Source organism: Rana temporaria, chromosome 3 (genome assembly GCF_905171775.1).
Source record: "Rana temporaria chromosome 3, aRanTem1.1, whole genome shotgun sequence".
Lineage (NCBI taxonomy): Eukaryota > Metazoa > Chordata > Amphibia > Anura > Ranidae > Rana > Rana temporaria.
The window spans coordinates 193,489,666-193,507,130 of NC_053491.1; the positions used below are offsets into that span (position 1 = coordinate 193,489,666).

The 17,465-nt window shown below is 43.1% G+C and overlaps 1 protein-coding gene across 1 annotated transcript in view; it reads right to left on the reverse strand.

Moving 5' to 3' along the window:
• Positions 1-4,914: 4,914 nt before the first annotated feature.
• Positions 4,915-17,465, reverse strand: part of NUP107 (nucleoporin 107) — a 76,921-nt gene continuing 64,370 nt past the window's right edge. The window contains exons 26-28 of the mRNA XM_040344039.1: positions 14,836-14,949; positions 11,728-11,895; positions 4,915-5,154 (exon numbers count right to left, since the gene is read on the reverse strand). Coding sequence (XP_040199973.1) covers positions 5,047-5,154; positions 11,728-11,895; positions 14,836-14,949 — 390 coding nt within the window. The 3' untranslated portion in view covers positions 4,915-5,046. The remainder of the gene's footprint in view (positions 5,155-11,727; positions 11,896-14,835; positions 14,950-17,465) is intronic.

The window sequence follows — 17,465 nt, forward strand, 5'->3', positions numbered from 1 at the left end:
TCCAAAAGGTTTCACCCCCCTAGAGCATTGGAAGGGGTGGGGTGCAATGCTGTACAAAAACAAAATTTATAGCCTTTTTTTTTCTCCACACAAATATAGCTTTCTTTTGGTGGCATTTGATCACCACTAGGATTTTCATTTGTTGTGATATAAGCAAAGGGGCGCTCCAGAACATGCACAATAAGAGGCACTTGCCAGCAGCCCAGTTTCTGCAAGCACTTGAAACCTAACCTCCTTCCCACCGGGCTTGTTTTTCAGATTTGGTGTTTACAAAACAAACAGGTTTTTTTTTGCTAGAAAATTACTTAAAACCCCCAAACATTATAATTTTTTTCTAACACCCTAGAGAATAAAATGGCAATCATTGCAATACTTTTTGTCACACCGTATTTGTGCAGCGGTCTTACAAGCACACTTTTTTTGGAAAAAAAAACACTTTTTTGAATTAAAAAATAAAACATTTTCCCCAATGTTTTTATATATTGTCAAAGATAATGTTACGCCGAGTAAAATGATACCCAACATGTCACGCTTAAATTGCGCCCGCTCGTGGCATGACGTCAAACTTTTACCCTTAAAAATCTCGATAGGCGACGTTTAAAAAATTCTACAGGTCGCATTTTTTGAGTTACAGAGGAGGTCTAGGGCTAGAATTATTGCTCTCGCTCTAACGATCGCGGCGATACCTCAATTCTCTGGTTTGAACACCGTTTTTATATGTGGGCGCTACTCGCGTATGCTTCTGTGCGCGAGCTCGTCGGGGCGCTTTACATTTTTTTGGGGGTTTTCTTATTTATTTTTATTTAGTTACAATTTTTTTACACCGAAAAAAAAAAAAAAAAAAAAAATTGATCACTTTTATTCCTATTACAAGGAATGTAAATATCCCTTGTAATAGAAAAAAGCATTACAGGTCCTCTAATATATGAGATCTGGGAAGACCTCAGATCTTATATTTAGACTTAAATGCAAAAAAAAGAAAAAAAAAATTGAAACCTGTCATTTTTTCAAATGACAAAAAAAAAAAAAAAAAAAAAAACGATGGGCGGGACTGACGTTTTGACGTCACTTCCGCCCAGCAGAGCTATGGGGACGGGTGAAGGACATTTTTCCCTCACTCGCAACCCCAGTCAGCTGCTGAACGGACCCGATCGCCTCCGCCACTACCGACGGCTCCGGTAAGCGGCGGAGGGCACGCGAACCCTCTCCCGCCACTGATAACGGCGAGACCGCCGTTATCGTGTACACCACCGCCCACTGAAGAGATGGATATCTCGGTTGTGGCAGCAGCTGCTGCCGTTACCAAGATATCCATCTTTAAAAAGAGGACGTCTTTTTGACATGGGGCGGTGGTCAAGAGGTAAGCCTCTATGTTGCTAACTGCAACATGTCTGATTCTAGGATAGTGTGCCAGGGTCGTCCAGTACAGCCAGGCTGCCCCAATGGGTTGGGTGTGTCTGCAGTATGCCCATGATAATGCCGCATGGAGTCAGGTTGCCTGTTGGTGTACGGTTTTGTTAGGTGTCATATTAGCCTGCTCCACTCTCATGTGCAAAATCTAGAATGAAAGTGCAAATCAGATTTATTATAAATAGGAAGTTAAAATAAAATAAAACACTCGGGGCAAATTGAGGACACTAAAGGTCCAATGTTATTCTATCCCCAACTGCAAAAGTAAGTTTGTTCACTGAAGGACAGTTATGCTGGAAACCACATTTTTTGCCCTTTGTCAGGAGTTTGGGTCTCAAACTCTTGCTGTGGTTCCGTTTTGGGTTTTTTCTTTTTGCATGTGATCAATGAATTCTTCAAGGATCCAGTGGGTACCTGGATAATATAGATTGACAGACCAGCACGTGCAGGCTATTCTTCGCCACAGTAAATTTGGTTGCAACAGCTTTCTCCTTCGAGCAGTCTCTGAAGCCGTTTTTAATGTATAACACATTGATTTGTCATGACCAGCTACTCAGTGTACCAAAAGGGCACATGCCCCCATGGTCAAACTATATTGGCATTTGAGGCTGCAGCTTTCCAGTCAACATGTTTACGCTGGGCACACTGTGCTTCCATGATGTCACTTATACCCATGTTTTACTAGATCTCTGGGAGCACAAAAGAGGCAGGCTCTGCATTTGTGCGCACTCTCAGATTCTCCCTAGACATGAGACCTCTGAGCACACCCTACAGGAGATATGTGTTCCAGCTGACACTCCCCTAGCCTGCCAACAGCCTTAATTTCTGCAAGGATGGAATCATATCACCATGCCACTTTGTCAAGTATGAGACTTCAGTGCCACCAACAGGAGTGCATTGCAGAGTTAACCACATTGTTTCAGAGGCAGCAAACTAGCACTGCCGTGACAGAGGAATATGAATGAAGTCGTTAACCATTTAACTCAAAACTTGAGTGGGGCCAAACCTCTCTTCTGGGTCACTGAAATGCACTTAACTTGTACTCTGCCATGACCAAGAATTGTCAGAGCTGCTCTAGAAGGATCCCAACAATGGCTCAGCCTCTCTCAGCCGACAGCCTGAGCTCCAGTAAGCGCTGGAGGGGCAGGTCAGAGTAGTGACTGACAGGAGTGGGACAAGAATTGAGCGATTAGCGGTCATATGATCAATCAGTTCTTGAGCTTAGGGCTGGCTGGGAACAGCTGCAGCCATATAGCCAAGTATGTATATTTATTTTGCATTCTCACACTACCCTCAGCAGCATGCCCTTTGTACCTCTGCTGCACAGCATGTCACTTCACTTTGACAAACAACTTATGTGTTAATGTGGTGGCAACAGGAGAGAGATACAATTGAAGCTACAACCGATTGTCTCCTGGACTTTTGAACTAAGACCCCTTTCACACTGAGTTTTTCAGGCGGTACAGCGCTAAAAATAGCGCAGCTATACCGCCTGAAAAACTCCTGCTCAGCCATCTCAATGTGAAAGCCGGAGGGCTTTCACACTGAGGCGATGTGCAGGCAGGAGAGAAAAAAAATCTCCTGCTAGCAGCATCTTTGATGCGGTATGTATACCGCACCGCTTGCAGCCAAATCCCGCAGCAAATCCGACAGTATAGCGGCGCTATACCGCTCCTGCCCCAGTGTGACAAGGGCCTTACGGTTTTAAGCACCTGTATCTGGAATTATAATTTTTTTTTTAGCAAAAGCTCCCTCTGTTCTCCACAAGACTGACTTTAACCACTTTGTGGCCACGCTTTAGCCAAAGACAGCTATAGTACAGGCTTAAAATGCCAGGAGGGCGTACATGGACGTCCACGCGGCTCGCTCTGTGAGCACAGAGTACTTGAGCACTTTACCACATGATCTGCCGTCAGCCAAAGACAGCTGATCACGTAAGTAAACAGAAACCGGTTTTCGGGCTTTCTTTTTTTTTCTCTTCACACTGTCAGCAGGAAGAAAAAAAGAAAGCCATTAACTGGACTTCTGCTAGAGAGACATCGTTCCTCTTAGCGGTCACCAGTTCTGCTAATTAGTGCCGCCCAACAGTGAAAGAGAAAAATTACCCATTTGCAAAATTTTATAACAAAATGTTCTGTCTATTTATTTAGCAAAAAATAGAAAACCCAGTGGTGATCAAATACCACCAAAAGAAAGCTCTATTTGTGGGAAAAACAAACAATGTTGTTTGGGTACAGTATGACCGTGCAATTGTCATTCAAAATGCAACAGAGCGAACTGGATTGATTTGTATGTGTAGTGCCTGTTGCACGTCTCACCCATATGTCTAAATTCCTTGCTTTTATGCTCAATAAACGTTGTTTTTGATCAAAATAAATAATGCAACAGAGCTGAAAATTGGCCTGGGCGGTAAGGGGGTTTAAGTGCCCAGTATCGAAGTGGTTAATGCATTCCCTGCATTGAGGTAAAACATGTCCCACTTGCAAACACTTCCCTAGTCCTTTCTCAATCCAGCACCACACTGGTCTGGAGAGCTGCACTCTCCCCTTTCTCAGGGCATAGGGTGCCGACGTCAATCAAAATCTGTTAGGGGACGATAAGGCAGAGTCATGCTGTGGGTGTCTACCGACACACAACCTGGCTCTGGAGCGTGCCCCAGAAGATAAGGTGCCACTCTGTGCGATACCATTGCACAGAGCAGGCAAGTATAACATCTTATTTATACTACGACAAAAAAAAAATTGCCTTTATAACCACCTATACAGATACCCTATGGGTCTTCAAACTATGGTCCTCCAGTTGTTCAGGAACTACAATTCCCATCATGCCTAGTCATGTCTGTGTGTTACAATGCCTCATGGGATGTGTAGTTCTACAACAGCTGGAGGGCCGTAGTTTGAGGATCCCTGAGCTACCCCATACGAAAGTATTTATTTTTAGTGTGTTAAAATATTCACAACTTAAAGGGGTTGTAAAGACAAAAATATTTTCCTCTTAAATTAAAGTCTGACAGTAGCTGATATAATGCAAAACATTACTTTTTACTTTAACTAGTTTGATACCTGTTGAAATCGAGCTGTTTTATTCACCTCCGTCACTCCTGAATCGTTATTCTCACTGACTTCCTGGTTTGCGGTGCGCATTCATTCTTGCTACATCACGGCCTAATGGGAACTACAGTTCCCATTAGGCTTAGCCTCCATGCCTGTGAGGGATAAGAGAGCATCTTCACGCAGGGCTGTAGTCATAGGGAGGGGGTGAGCACATTCTGCTTTCCACCATGCAAAACAGCTCAGATGCTGGTGGAAAGCAAGAAGAGGAGAGACAGGAAATGACATTTTCAAACCTGGATTACTGTATTTTGGAGGTCAAAAGGAAAAATGAGGTAAGTGATATTTAATTGCTCTAGCTTACAGCAATCAATTGATCTAATAAAAAACAAAGCTTTAGTGTTCCTTTAAGTCTAAATGTTGATGTGAAGTAGAGACTCTCTGCATTACAATGTTAATTTTACTGAGAAAATGTATTTTATTATACAAAAAAAAAAAAAAAAGATCTGGCAGCAACTTAAGAAAAATATATTGGTTTTGAACAGTCACAGAAGCAGCCGCCACCTTCTTTTCTCAAACAGTGAAATTAGGACTGGATTTCATAACCCAGAGGATCGAGCTGCATATCCAACAACATCAGCGATGATTCTCTTAATTTCTGCAATAGCTTCCTCAACTCTGCCTTGGAAAACACCTGAGAACAAAGAAGAAACATGTTTAGGACACATCAGTGGAAGAGATCTAGAAAAATAAAATATAATTTGTTGTTAATGAACCCACTGCCGACACCATTAATACTGAAGATATTCTGAATAAACTTGAACACAACTCCTGTGTTAATTATTCCAGCACACTTGCTATGGTGTTTTGCACCTAACCTGTTCAGCCAAGTATCTCCTTGTTTACTGTTAACAATTTAGGTTATTAAAGAGCTGCCATACGTGAAAATAAAATCGGTGTGCATGGCTGACAATTAGGACACCTTGGATGCCTGTTTGATCTGCATGCTTACACTAAAACACCAGAGCTCATCTGAATGAACATTAATTAATAACTTCAATACCAACTCTTTTAGCAGATTTGCTATATTTTGCAACCGATTTTCTTAGTTAATTAAATCCCTATTGTTTCTCGGTTAACCACTGGGGTCAATTAAAGAGCTTCCACATTTGCTACATACTTCTGAATATGAAATCCATGTGCATGACTGACAGTTAGGAAGCATTGGAGCCTGTTTGGCCACTAATCAGTCAAAACATACAGCCGTTATAGCCCTTCTAGAGGGTGCAGACTACAAAGGGTTCATAAAGTAGACATCAGTGTCCCACAATAAGGATTCCGGGAAAAGGCAATAGGGTGAATACAAAAGTCAAAGCTTTAAAAAGTAGGAAAAGAAAATATGAATCTGCGCCACAGAATATTTAAAATAATCTGGAGCCCTCGGGTAAACTCTCAAGTAATTAAAGAAAAATAGATATAAAAGGCTGCCCCTGCAAAAAATCCCCACAAAAGTGGAGAAGAGTATGAAATAAAAAAAAAATCTATTATTAGATTATCTATTATTCTTTAAAAAGTAGCTTTGGGAATCCAGAGTTTAACTTACTGATTTCCATAAATCTTAAAGGACAGCACCTGAGAGATAGGCACCTGCTGCAAAATAAACAGGAAATACAATACCAAAAGCAGAACTTTATCCCATGTCTCATGAGGCTGTGGGTCCATTCAGAAAAAGCAGCAGGGAACCAGCTGTGAAGCCACAGGGAGTCACAGCCTGCATGTCCAAAACTCAAGATGGCTGCACTAGAGACCCGAAAGACCAGTGAAGAACTGGCCCAGGTGAGGACAGTGCTGACACACACACGCACATATACACACACACACACCAATTATGAGTGAGGCATTGTCAACTATGGAAATACACAAGCCCCCCCAAAGCCTGTATAGCAGGGGTGCCCAACCTTTTGAAGAGCAAGTGCCACTTAAGCAACTTGGTAACCAGTCGAGGGCCACAATGAGCGGAGCGTGCGGATGACAGGTTACGGCTACTCTATAGGCCCTCCGATCTGCCCAGATGAAAGGGGAAAAATTCCCTTCTGTTTTTCGGATTGGAGGTAGGCGAGCATAAACAGGCATCTGTCGCTCTATAGAGGTGAATTGAGGGTCCCATTTGGTTGGGCTGATCATGTGAAAAGGGCCTAAAACTGATTTCACACTGATGTGCTGCAAATTACCCACACCACGGGTGCAGCATAGTGTACCTGTGTCTTTCCTGCAGGTTAGCTGAACTTTGCCATAGACTCCAACTGTGGCAAAAGCCAAAGCTGTATAGGACGCATCGGTTTATGGGTCTCTGCTCTGCAGCCACTTTTTTCCTCTACCACCGTCCACCAGCTTTATTGAACCTTCCGATCTGGGCTTGCCAACTCACCATTCCAGAGCAAGATGTCGCGGGCCACATCAGAGGGCTCCGCGGGCCACTGGTTGGCCACCCCTGCTGTATAGGATGTAAAATGGTAAAGTAAGAATTGAGACATCTTCATGGCTTTGTTATTGCATATACCCATGAAAATATTCTGCATATATGGGGGGGGGGCATGATAAACGAGTAGAATCCCTGCAATTTTGGTTGAAGAAAACCCTTTATGCAGTCTTGAGTTCAAGCTGTAGATGTACTTCACTAGAAAATGAATGTGTTGACTTAAGTCTGAGCTGTGGTGGCAATCAGGCATGGGCAAAATGGGCACTTGCCCTGGACTCAACTTTATTATGTGGGGGGGACGGGACTATGGGAGCTTGCCAACAGCACCTTCCGCCTCCACTCAGAATCCCTTAGATGCTGCCTTGCCCAAAGCATGGGATCTGCCTTTATTACAGGTCAGATTGTTCCCACACCCCGCAATACTAATCCTTTGTGGTTCACCTGTAACTGCTGGTTTGCGGGCTTCTCCTCCTCCTTTCCCCAGCTTTGGGTGCTGCAGGGGAGCCACAGGAGTGATTTTACTATCCAAATAGATTCCCCTCACCTGCTGCTTCAGCCTCCACTGTATTCCCCTTCCCATCCAGACAGCTTCCACTCCTCCCCCTTCAGCTGGCTGCAGACGCTGCTAGGTCAAGAGTCGTCAGGATAGAGAGCGGGTGGGAGCTGTTAAAAATGTAAGGTTTTCCAGCACCTGAAACAGTGCTTTATCTCCAGTGCTGCCAAGGCTGCAGAAAAAGGGAACGAGGACCAAGTTTTTTTTGGTCCGACTTTGATGAGAGTTGAGGTCCATAGAGCTCAAGTTTACACAGGTATTCCCTGAAATCGTGTGAAGATTGCAGCAAAATCGCACGACTTTCAAGTCGCGGCAGTGTGAAAGGGGGATTAAGTCTTTAAGTGGTTAAATGGACCTCATTTAAAGACCGAAGTTCATTCCTTTGATCTAAAGAACAAAACGTTACATGTTTAAATATTTTTGGACATCTGTCGGCTTGAGCAGAGAACTCTGCATAGATCATGGAAATGCTTTAAGATCACAAGAAAAAAAAAAAAGGATCTCGATTCTTAACGATTAATCATGATGCTCTACCACAAAGTGCATGAGTACAATGAATATCAAAGGACTTTGTGGCTGCAACACAAAACAAGGCTGCAGTGCAAACTCAAGACAATACCTACATGTCCTAAACATATGCAGGCCGTATACAGAGAAAATGTATTTTCTGCAACCGCGTGTGTTGACAAGGAATCCCTCCTGCTGAGCCATTGTATTCTCCTGGCCAGGGGGAGGGGGCGTCAGAAGCTATCCCCACTGGGAGAAGACCGCTACCATTGCTAGTTGCTATACCACCTGCTTGCAATAATCGCATGTAAAATCTGGCAGGCTGGTTGTACCCAAGTTGATCGATCAAAACATATATATAGTATAAACCTCCTACATGACTTCCTATGGTACTGAAATAGTGCATAGGCACAACAGTCGTCATACATTGAAGAGTGTATGAGGCCAGAGCTGTGGTGAAGCCAAAATAACATAACCAACATGCAACATTATACCTGAAGTATATATGCACAAGGCCAATGATGCAAACTAGAAAACAGCAAGTTATCGCAGACTCAAAACCCAGAAAATCATAGGAGGCCTGAGATGTACCAGATTTAGAACCCAGTCACTGGCTATTAACCCATCATACATCCAACTCCTAGGGGAGCCCTTGAGGCTGTGGATGGAGTAAGCAGATATTAACAAGGCAGTGGGATGCACAGCAAAACATTGCTACACTAAAAAGTACAGCTTTAAAACCAGACCTGAACATACCCAAGGAAAGAATGACAATACGAGTCACATGCAAACATAATCTGGCACACAATATTTAACATGAATTTTACAACAGCACACAAAATTACTTCATTAACTTAGATGTTGTGAAGTAAAACATAAATGTCTTAGGTCTGAAAGAAACAGACCGGTGCTAAAGCTACACAGACATACAGCAAATCAGATTTCCATTGCATGTACATGGCAAGAATCTCTGCATGTAGCCATCGAAGTATACATAAGGCGACTTGGGCTTGGTTCACACATGAGAAGGTATGCGAAAGCATGTAAATTACACGCATTCCTGCGGCCAAAACACACTGCTGTTTAACAGGGGTGCCATTATTTCGTAATCGCCTCCTAACAAATAAAAAAAACAAGGTGCAGTTTCCTGTGCGCAAAACCCCATGGCGCAGAAGCACCATGCCGTTTTTTAAGTGGCTTCAGAATACAAAAGGGGCGGATTGCTGAAAGGCTGAGCCAGGTGCCAATCCAGGCTTTTGGGTGGATCCAGCACCTGGACCGGCTGAATAACGCCAGCAGGGGGAGTGACCAAGAGCGCGCTTTCAGGCAACTCTGTCAAGAATCCAAAAATCTTCTGCCTGTACCACCATCCTACCCAACATCAGCCGGGAAAGCACCTCGCCCGCTACCGCTGAATATTCACTCCCTTCCAGCTGATATATTTGCAGTGCGGACACGTCCAGGCAGCTGCATCCTGCTCAACACGCCAGGTCAAAATGCAGCCTCCTGCCCCGCTCAGCAAAAGAGGCCACTCAAAGCTTCTTTGCCAAAGCCCTTGGTAGAGACCATCCGCAGCCTCTGCATGCAGATTCAGACAAAGGTGAGCTGGATAGAGACGCTGGAGAGTCTAATGCAGCCACCCAGAAGATGCCTGACTTTGCAACTGCCTCTCATGCGAGTACCCATTGCCCTGAAAATAGTATGGAGCTGGCTTCACATCAGGATGTCACTGAGCCTGAGCCCACACTCAGGGACATATTAACTGCCATAACCACCTGTAATTCCTTAATTGCTGCCCTCACTGGAGAAGTAAAAGGCATGAAGATGGAGATATCCTTAGTAAGGCAAAATGTGCAGAAATTAAGAGGATGCACTTCAGCATTGGAGGGTGACCTCTGTACCCTGAAGGATGACTGGCAGCCTTTACAAAGAGACGTTCGCTATATGCAATCAGTGGCCACTGCCAATGCTGCCAAATTTAAGGAAATGGAACATTATCTCCGTAGGAATAATGATCGGGCGGTTGGTATCCCTGAAAGAGCGGAGGGCAAAAACCCTATGGCCGAGATGCATTCTCCTGCATGTTTGCCGTGCAAAGGGCCCACAGGGTCCCTGCTAGACCACCTCCAGCAGGAGTTCCTTTGAGACCCTATTTTGTCTTCCCTTGGGCAGGATAGCGTCTCTATCCTTATAGGAACGACTGAAAAGAGTGGATAATATGAACATTTTCTTGTTTTCAGCAGAGGTCCAAAGGCAAAGAGCAAAATTCCTGGATCTCAATAAATGGCTGAGGGCTCTTGGCGTTTAATATTTTATGAGAAAAGGGAATAGCTGCTCCAGGTGGGAACCCAGATGAATATCCTCCGTTGCAGACAACTCAGGTGCAGGCAATGCACTTAGCAAAGCAGGAACAAAGATTGTTTCTGGACAGCCGCACTCTGAACAAATTGTAGCCTTTTATTAAAAGAAGGACAGCAAAATAAAATAAAACCTGACTGCTGACGCATTTCGCACTGAAACTAGTGCTTAGTCATAGCTATACCCGAATAAGTTAGAAGTTATTGCCAATGGCAACAGGCAGTTCTTTGATAACCCTATAGCAGCCATGACAGCGGGACTACAAGGGGCTTCAGTAAAGGTCCATGAGTACAGCAGGAAAGTGTGAGAGGAAAATGCTCCAATATACCACAACAGGTAAATTCCCCAGATTAGTGAAGCCTCTGCAAAGAGCTGATTCTTCTGGTGCTGGCAAGCTCCATTGCGGCTAGTTCACCTATGCAAAACGTGGAGCAGAGTAATCTAGCACTTGAAATGCTAACGATTTCAACGTCTGCACTCCCGATGCTGCAAAATGGCCAGCCAGAAGCTGCATGCCAATGGCCAAAACTCAATGTGCCTACACTTGTCCCAAAGCTCCGACTGTACCAGAAGTAATGCATGGCATCCTCGGGCAAGGGGGACGTGCTGTAGCGGTGGGAAAACTAGCGAAAAAGGCCCTGCTTTCCTTAAGGTAGCAGACCCTGGATCTCACCCATCATTAAGCTGAAAAGAGAGCCCTGGGCAACACGGTCACCCATCAGGACCAAGGTGCTTGATGAGGTAAGGAAGGCACTGCTCACCTGTCACAAAAACCAACAACCAGGGGAGGGCAAGAAAGAAATTGAGGGGGCACAGAACCTGCGAGTGGAACAGATTCATCTGGAGGAGAAAACTCAAAAAACTGTTTGGCAGAGAGACTTTCTTTTAAAGTGTATTTGGTGAAGCATTTCCTTCCGGTTTCTGTTGAAGGCGGTACCCATCTCTTTGGTGCTGTCCTGGAAGACCAATTTGCGAAATATTTATGTTACAAATAACGATTTTTTATCACGGAGAAAGCACAACAGAAGTTGTCTCCCTTTAGAATCTTTATCCGACAACCTCAAAACACACCTCTTCAGAACTGGGAAATTAGTGAGTCACACTTTGCCTCATTAAATTTGGGTGTGCCTGCTGTAACTAGGCTACTGAGCTTTGTAAAACATCAATACGGCAAAGGCCAGTCTGAAAAACATGAAAAGGTGCCTGAAGCTCCACCTGTTGGCTGAAAAAATAAGCCATATTCCCCCCCCCCCCCCCCAAAAAAAGGCATAAAACAAAAAAAACGCACATTATACTAAAATATTGTACAAGGAAAAAGAAATTGCTGTAAATGTTCACAATCATGCAGTTATTTTGCAAGATGCACCTACTTTATATAGCTTGTGGTTTTCTGATGAGACGACGTCAGCCAGCCGTAGACTTTCCTGGTACTGCTTTGTGTTGTGCAGTACAGTGTGCAGCAAGTAAGTCATCATTGGTAAGCACTGACTCCGTAAAAACGTCATTTCATTTTTACGTTCTGGATCCTCCTCTGCATCCTAATATGGACAGCAAAAAATTCAGTTTTCACACAATAAATATAGTAATTTACATAAAAGGTGTCCATCTTTGTTTCGTATATTGCAAAATGTATTGGTTGACCTTCATAGCTTTATCACCAAAAGAAACTGCACAGTATTCATAATCCTTTATAGATGCTATACGGTTCCACATTATACTACAATCGATATTTCAGCGTAAACTAGAGCTTATACAAGATGTTGCAATTACCCACTCAAAACACAGAGCAGTGTTTTAGAACTTAGTAGCTTAAACAGCACAGGGAAAGAACTGCTCCCTTTTTGTGACGCTCATTCCACAACAGGAAGGCACTACAGGACACGGCCCTGAAGAAACTGAACCATAAGTGCAATCTATGGCTACATCACCAATCTCGTCTTCAAACATATCCCAAACCGTCCTCTCCACTTTTCTCAAGACCTTCTACTGTCAAGCTCTCTCATCTCCTCCTCCCATGCTAGTCTCCAGGATTTCTCCAGAGCCTCTCCCATCCTCTGCAACTCGCCACCTCAACCTGTCCGGCTAGCCCCTACTCTTGCTACCTTCAGGCGATCCCCGAAAACTCATCTCTTCAGGGAAGCCCATCACATCTCCAACTAATCTTTTACCACTTCCATCAGCTCATTCCCCACAATTACAACCTTTTGTACCACTTGCCCCACCCTATTAGATTGTAAACTCTTCTGAGCAGGGCCCTCTTAATCCTCTTTATTGTGTGGTCTCCCTTTTATATTGTAAAGCGCTGCGTAAACTGTTGGCGCTATTTAAATCCTGTATAATAATAATAATAATAATGGCAGTGTCTGTTCTGGCAGGGGGAGATGTAATGCGCATCTCAGGGCATCACACTGCTTGCTTTTTTCGCCTCAACCTCATTTGAAATGTCACATAGCGACACTACATTTCATGTCACTGTACAGCAGTGCGTTGCGCTGGGGTTCTGTGAAACGTGGTGCGGAAAAATGCAGACATGCTGCATATTTTCAGTACTGTAATGCACATCACACACGAATAGTATGAATGGGCCACATAAAAAACAAACAATTGTTTTCTGTGTGTCCCATTAGTGATTTTTTTTATTCAGTACGAAAAAAAACCACAAAAGTCTCTACACAATTGGGTTGATGTACTAAAACTGAAGCGTGCAAGATCTGGCGCAGCTCTGCATAGAAACCAATCAGCCTCGAACTTAAGCTTGTTCAATTACACTTTGACAAAAACCCTGGAAGTTGTTTGGTTTCTATGCAAAGCTGCACCAGATTTTGCACTCTACAGTTTAAGTAAATCAACCACAATGTGTGGATGAGCCCCTACTCTGCGTGGCCCATACTATACATAATCCTCTATATCAGTGGTCCCCAAACTGCTCATGCAAGACAGCCCAAGAATTGACATGAACTGGAGGCTTTTTGCCAAGAGGAATGGGCAGCTTTACCATCTGAGATGATAAAGAGCTTCATCCACAAATACCACAAAAGACACGGTATTAAGAACTGGGGTATGTAAACTTTTGTTCAGGGTTGCTTGTTGCCATTATGATTTAAAAAGAGTAACACAATTGATTGATAATAAATGGCTTCAGCCAAACGCCAACCATGAGTGAAAGAAAAGTTTGTGTTTATCATTCATATTCTTGGAAAAATGGCCAAGAAATCATAAATTCTGCCAGGGTATGTAAACTTATAAGCACAACTGTATGTACTAAAGAAGCGATGGAACAACGGTTAAATCATAGGTAGACACTGTATAATAAAGATGTAAGATGTATGGCTGAAAACATCCACAAGGCAGCTGCTTAAAAGGAGGCAACGTCTCTCAAACAATTACTCGTGTCAATGGTGATATTCCACTACTATGCAGTGACTGTTTACATGTATACACATATTACCTTATTATTATGTTACACTATTCGCCCCCATAGTTGTTGGTTTGCCTATGCCATCAGCACTTACCATGTGACCATCTTGGAGTTAGATGGAATGCTGGTATGTTATGCTTGATTAGAATTTATGCATTTGTTTAAGATTGATATTATCTGTATGTTTTCTTTTTTCACACATAATAGTTTGCCCAAAGCTCCTGAATAAGCGCTTGTCGTGTAACATGTAGAGCAGGAGCAAGTTTTTGACATCTTTCTACATCATAACCAGCACTCCGGAATATAGTACATTATAGATATTTATCTTAATTCTTTGCAGTACAGTAGGTTCATGCTAGTGATGTCTACACTGTGTACAAACCATTAGTGTGAATTTTAAATCTTATCGTCATTCTTGTGAATTTTATACATTAAAAAGATATTATATTTTATTAATTTACGTATTGTTGTGGCTAAAAAGTCCAAAGCCTCATTCTTCTTGTACATTCCCGATGAGGTACTATTCTTCCTACGGATACCAGAGATACAACCCTATTCCTCCTCCTACTGACCACACGCACTATGCAATTTTTTTCTACTCACACTCATCATCAAACCTGAGACATTGCTCACTTGCTCCGATTCTGGGGCATTTTCTATTCACACTGTCCAATGTCAGGCCCCATGAAGTCTGAAGGACAGTAAACTTGCCATTTATCAAGAAAGTTTAGAGACCTCTGCTCTAGACTGATTATTTTAAGCATCAAAATGTTTTTATAGGAATTCACTAGGAGTACATTTCCTCCGCTTTTTTGTTCAGAGCCGACTACGTAAATGCATATTAATTCAAAAATACTGTTAATTGGCTTATGCAAAGCGGTAATAATATGCAAAATTTCAGTGACCAACTGTGACTAGAGTTGTGCTCACTTTCAATCTATATACATACATACCTCTTTTTAATGCTACCACACTGAACAAACCCCCACATGTTTACATTATAACATGCTTCAAAAGAACAAAAAAGAAATAAAAAAATAAAAGAAGAAAGTTTACTCACATCTCTGACATCTACCATCCAGCCTCCCTCAACAAACAGTAAGACATTGTAAATTTTCTCTTTCACTTCCGCAGTTAATGCATCAAGGTGATCCTTCCATGTATTATACATTTCCTGTTAGGAACAAAAGCACATAAACATTACATTTACTGCATTACAGATTTCCATGGTCATCTTCATTGTGTTACTGCTAGAAATTGGGTTATCGCATTTTGTTCTCCAGCATCTTTAGGCCTTGTGTAGTTGGGTTATTTCAGTATGCTGTTAGATGCATTTTGCTAGCACTCAAAAGAGTCTCTTTCACAGGTGCTTCTGACATTCTACGCCTGTACACAGGCCCGAACTAAACTCAGATTCAGGAAATATTGAGCGGTTCAAACTAACCTGTCCAATGGGCACAGCCAAGTCATAACAGTGTTTCAATTAATAAAACCAGAGGTCATCTGCACTGTAATGCCCATTACGCCATTCACTTTCCTATTGATGTTCTGGTCTTGTGACCCATGAATAGGTTATGCAGTAGAAGTATAAAATGTGAGAAACTGGCCCGATTTTCAAAGCATAAGAGCTTTAGATTAGTTAGGACAACCCGATTTAAATGGACCACATTAAGGCTTTATTTGTAAGAAAAGCTCTACTTTTAGTACACATAGTGATGTTTTAGTTATACATCTAGCCTGGAGCGTGATGGAATAGGATGTGGGTAGTGAGAGCTCTGCTCGCTAAACATTCAATTTTCTCTCTCCTGACCGTTAATCTGTGGTCCTTTCCACCATACCCGACTCCTCAGTGTGCACGGACCTGGACAGACTATGTCCCCATTCAAAAGGACCGCAATGCCAGCAATCAGCTCATAAAATTCCGGCGGCAAGGCAAAGATTAGCAGGCCGAAGATGGTGCCCGCGTCTTCTTCGACACGGAGCAACCCACGGCCGACAACGCCTAGGTCCTAGAAGCCATCTCTGCATGCCAGAACACCTTACTGCGAAAATTGATGAAGTGAAGATTGAAACCCGACACCCATCTTATACGCCAGGACATGTTCAAGCTTGGAGATTGGGTGACCGAGACCCGCATCAGCAGAGCAGAGGACATTATCAACCCCCTCCAGCATACTAATGACAACATGCAACGGCAACTACAACAACTGAGTGCCCAACAAGAAGACACGGAAAATCACCTGCGCCGTAGCAATCTTAGATTCATCAGTCTCTCTGGAAAAGCAGAGGGAACATATTCAGTGGAATTTCTGGAGATAATCCCGATTACCACCTACGGCAGAGATGCATTCTCCATTATGTTCACGGTTGAACAAGCACACTGACTGCCCCCAAGATCCCCTCCCTCGGGCGCTCCACCTCTCACCTTTGCAAAATTCTTAATTTAAGGATTGGGATAAAACACTGCATTTTGCTAGAGAGAAGGGTAATACCCCTTTTGGAAATGTTCATATTGCCATCTTCCCCAATTTTTCCAACAAGGTACAACAGCAAAGATCCCGATTCCAAAAACTTAAAACGACGCTTGCGCATCTTATATCTGAAGTACGCCATGTTATTCCCTGTGATGCTGAGAGTGGAAGAGGACGGTCGGGTACAATTCTTTGACGATGCGGAAATGGCCTCCACCTGGCTGGATCAACATGCCCATCCTGCTTGAGAGACCCATCAGTCCAAAGGGTTCTGTGAGTACTTTTGGTGACTGCTCTCCTAATTCTTACTTGCAGATACCCACTATTACTGTTGACGATTGCGGTCTATCTTGATACTCTGACACAGGGGCCCATACCGCCCACGCTACTTTCTGGATCCTTCCCTTGTAAATGATTCCTGGAATCTGCCAAGGTCCTATTATTGCAATCCCCCTCGCTTCCTCTTTTGTCTACCCACTTCTCCTTTTCAACTGCAAGCCACACCTGCAGGAGAAATCCTGTGGTGTGATGCTCCCTGGACACTACCTCAGCACGCACTGTTCGGTGAAGTAGTCACCCCCTTAACAGTTTTCTTTCCCTTGTTTTTTTTTTGGGAGTTTTTTTTTTTTTAACATCGATAGTCTATACCTTTTGTGCTACATATGCAATATACCTTCGATATGTTCCATATACCAGAAGATTGTTAGTACACTCAATTTCAGGGAATATATGCTCCCATCAAGTTGGAGTGGTGCAGAGCTGGGTGGGATGGGATATGTTGAACAACTGCTGTCTTTTCCCCACCTTTTTTTACCATTCCCTATTTACTTATACATGGTGTCTTATGGTTGCGTCATATGATGTACTTTATATGTCCTTTTATATGTCCTTTACTGTACAAATTTATTGGTATGCTTTTTCCCTGCCGGTCCGACCTAACCAATATCCTTGCATATGGTATTTACATATCCCATGGCATCCCTTAAAATTTCTAACATGGAATGTCCTGGAATGCGAGACAAAAATCAAACGTAGAGGTGTTCTCAGGTTTCTAAAATCCCAAAAAACTAGTCATTGTGCTGGTTGACTTGAAACCCATATCATGGGACATTTACAAGCTGCCTTAACATGCCCCTGGATAGGTTGGGCTTACCACGCCACCCACACACTGTCTAGAGGAGCATCTCTGCTTATTGCTAAATCCACCCCATTTGACTTA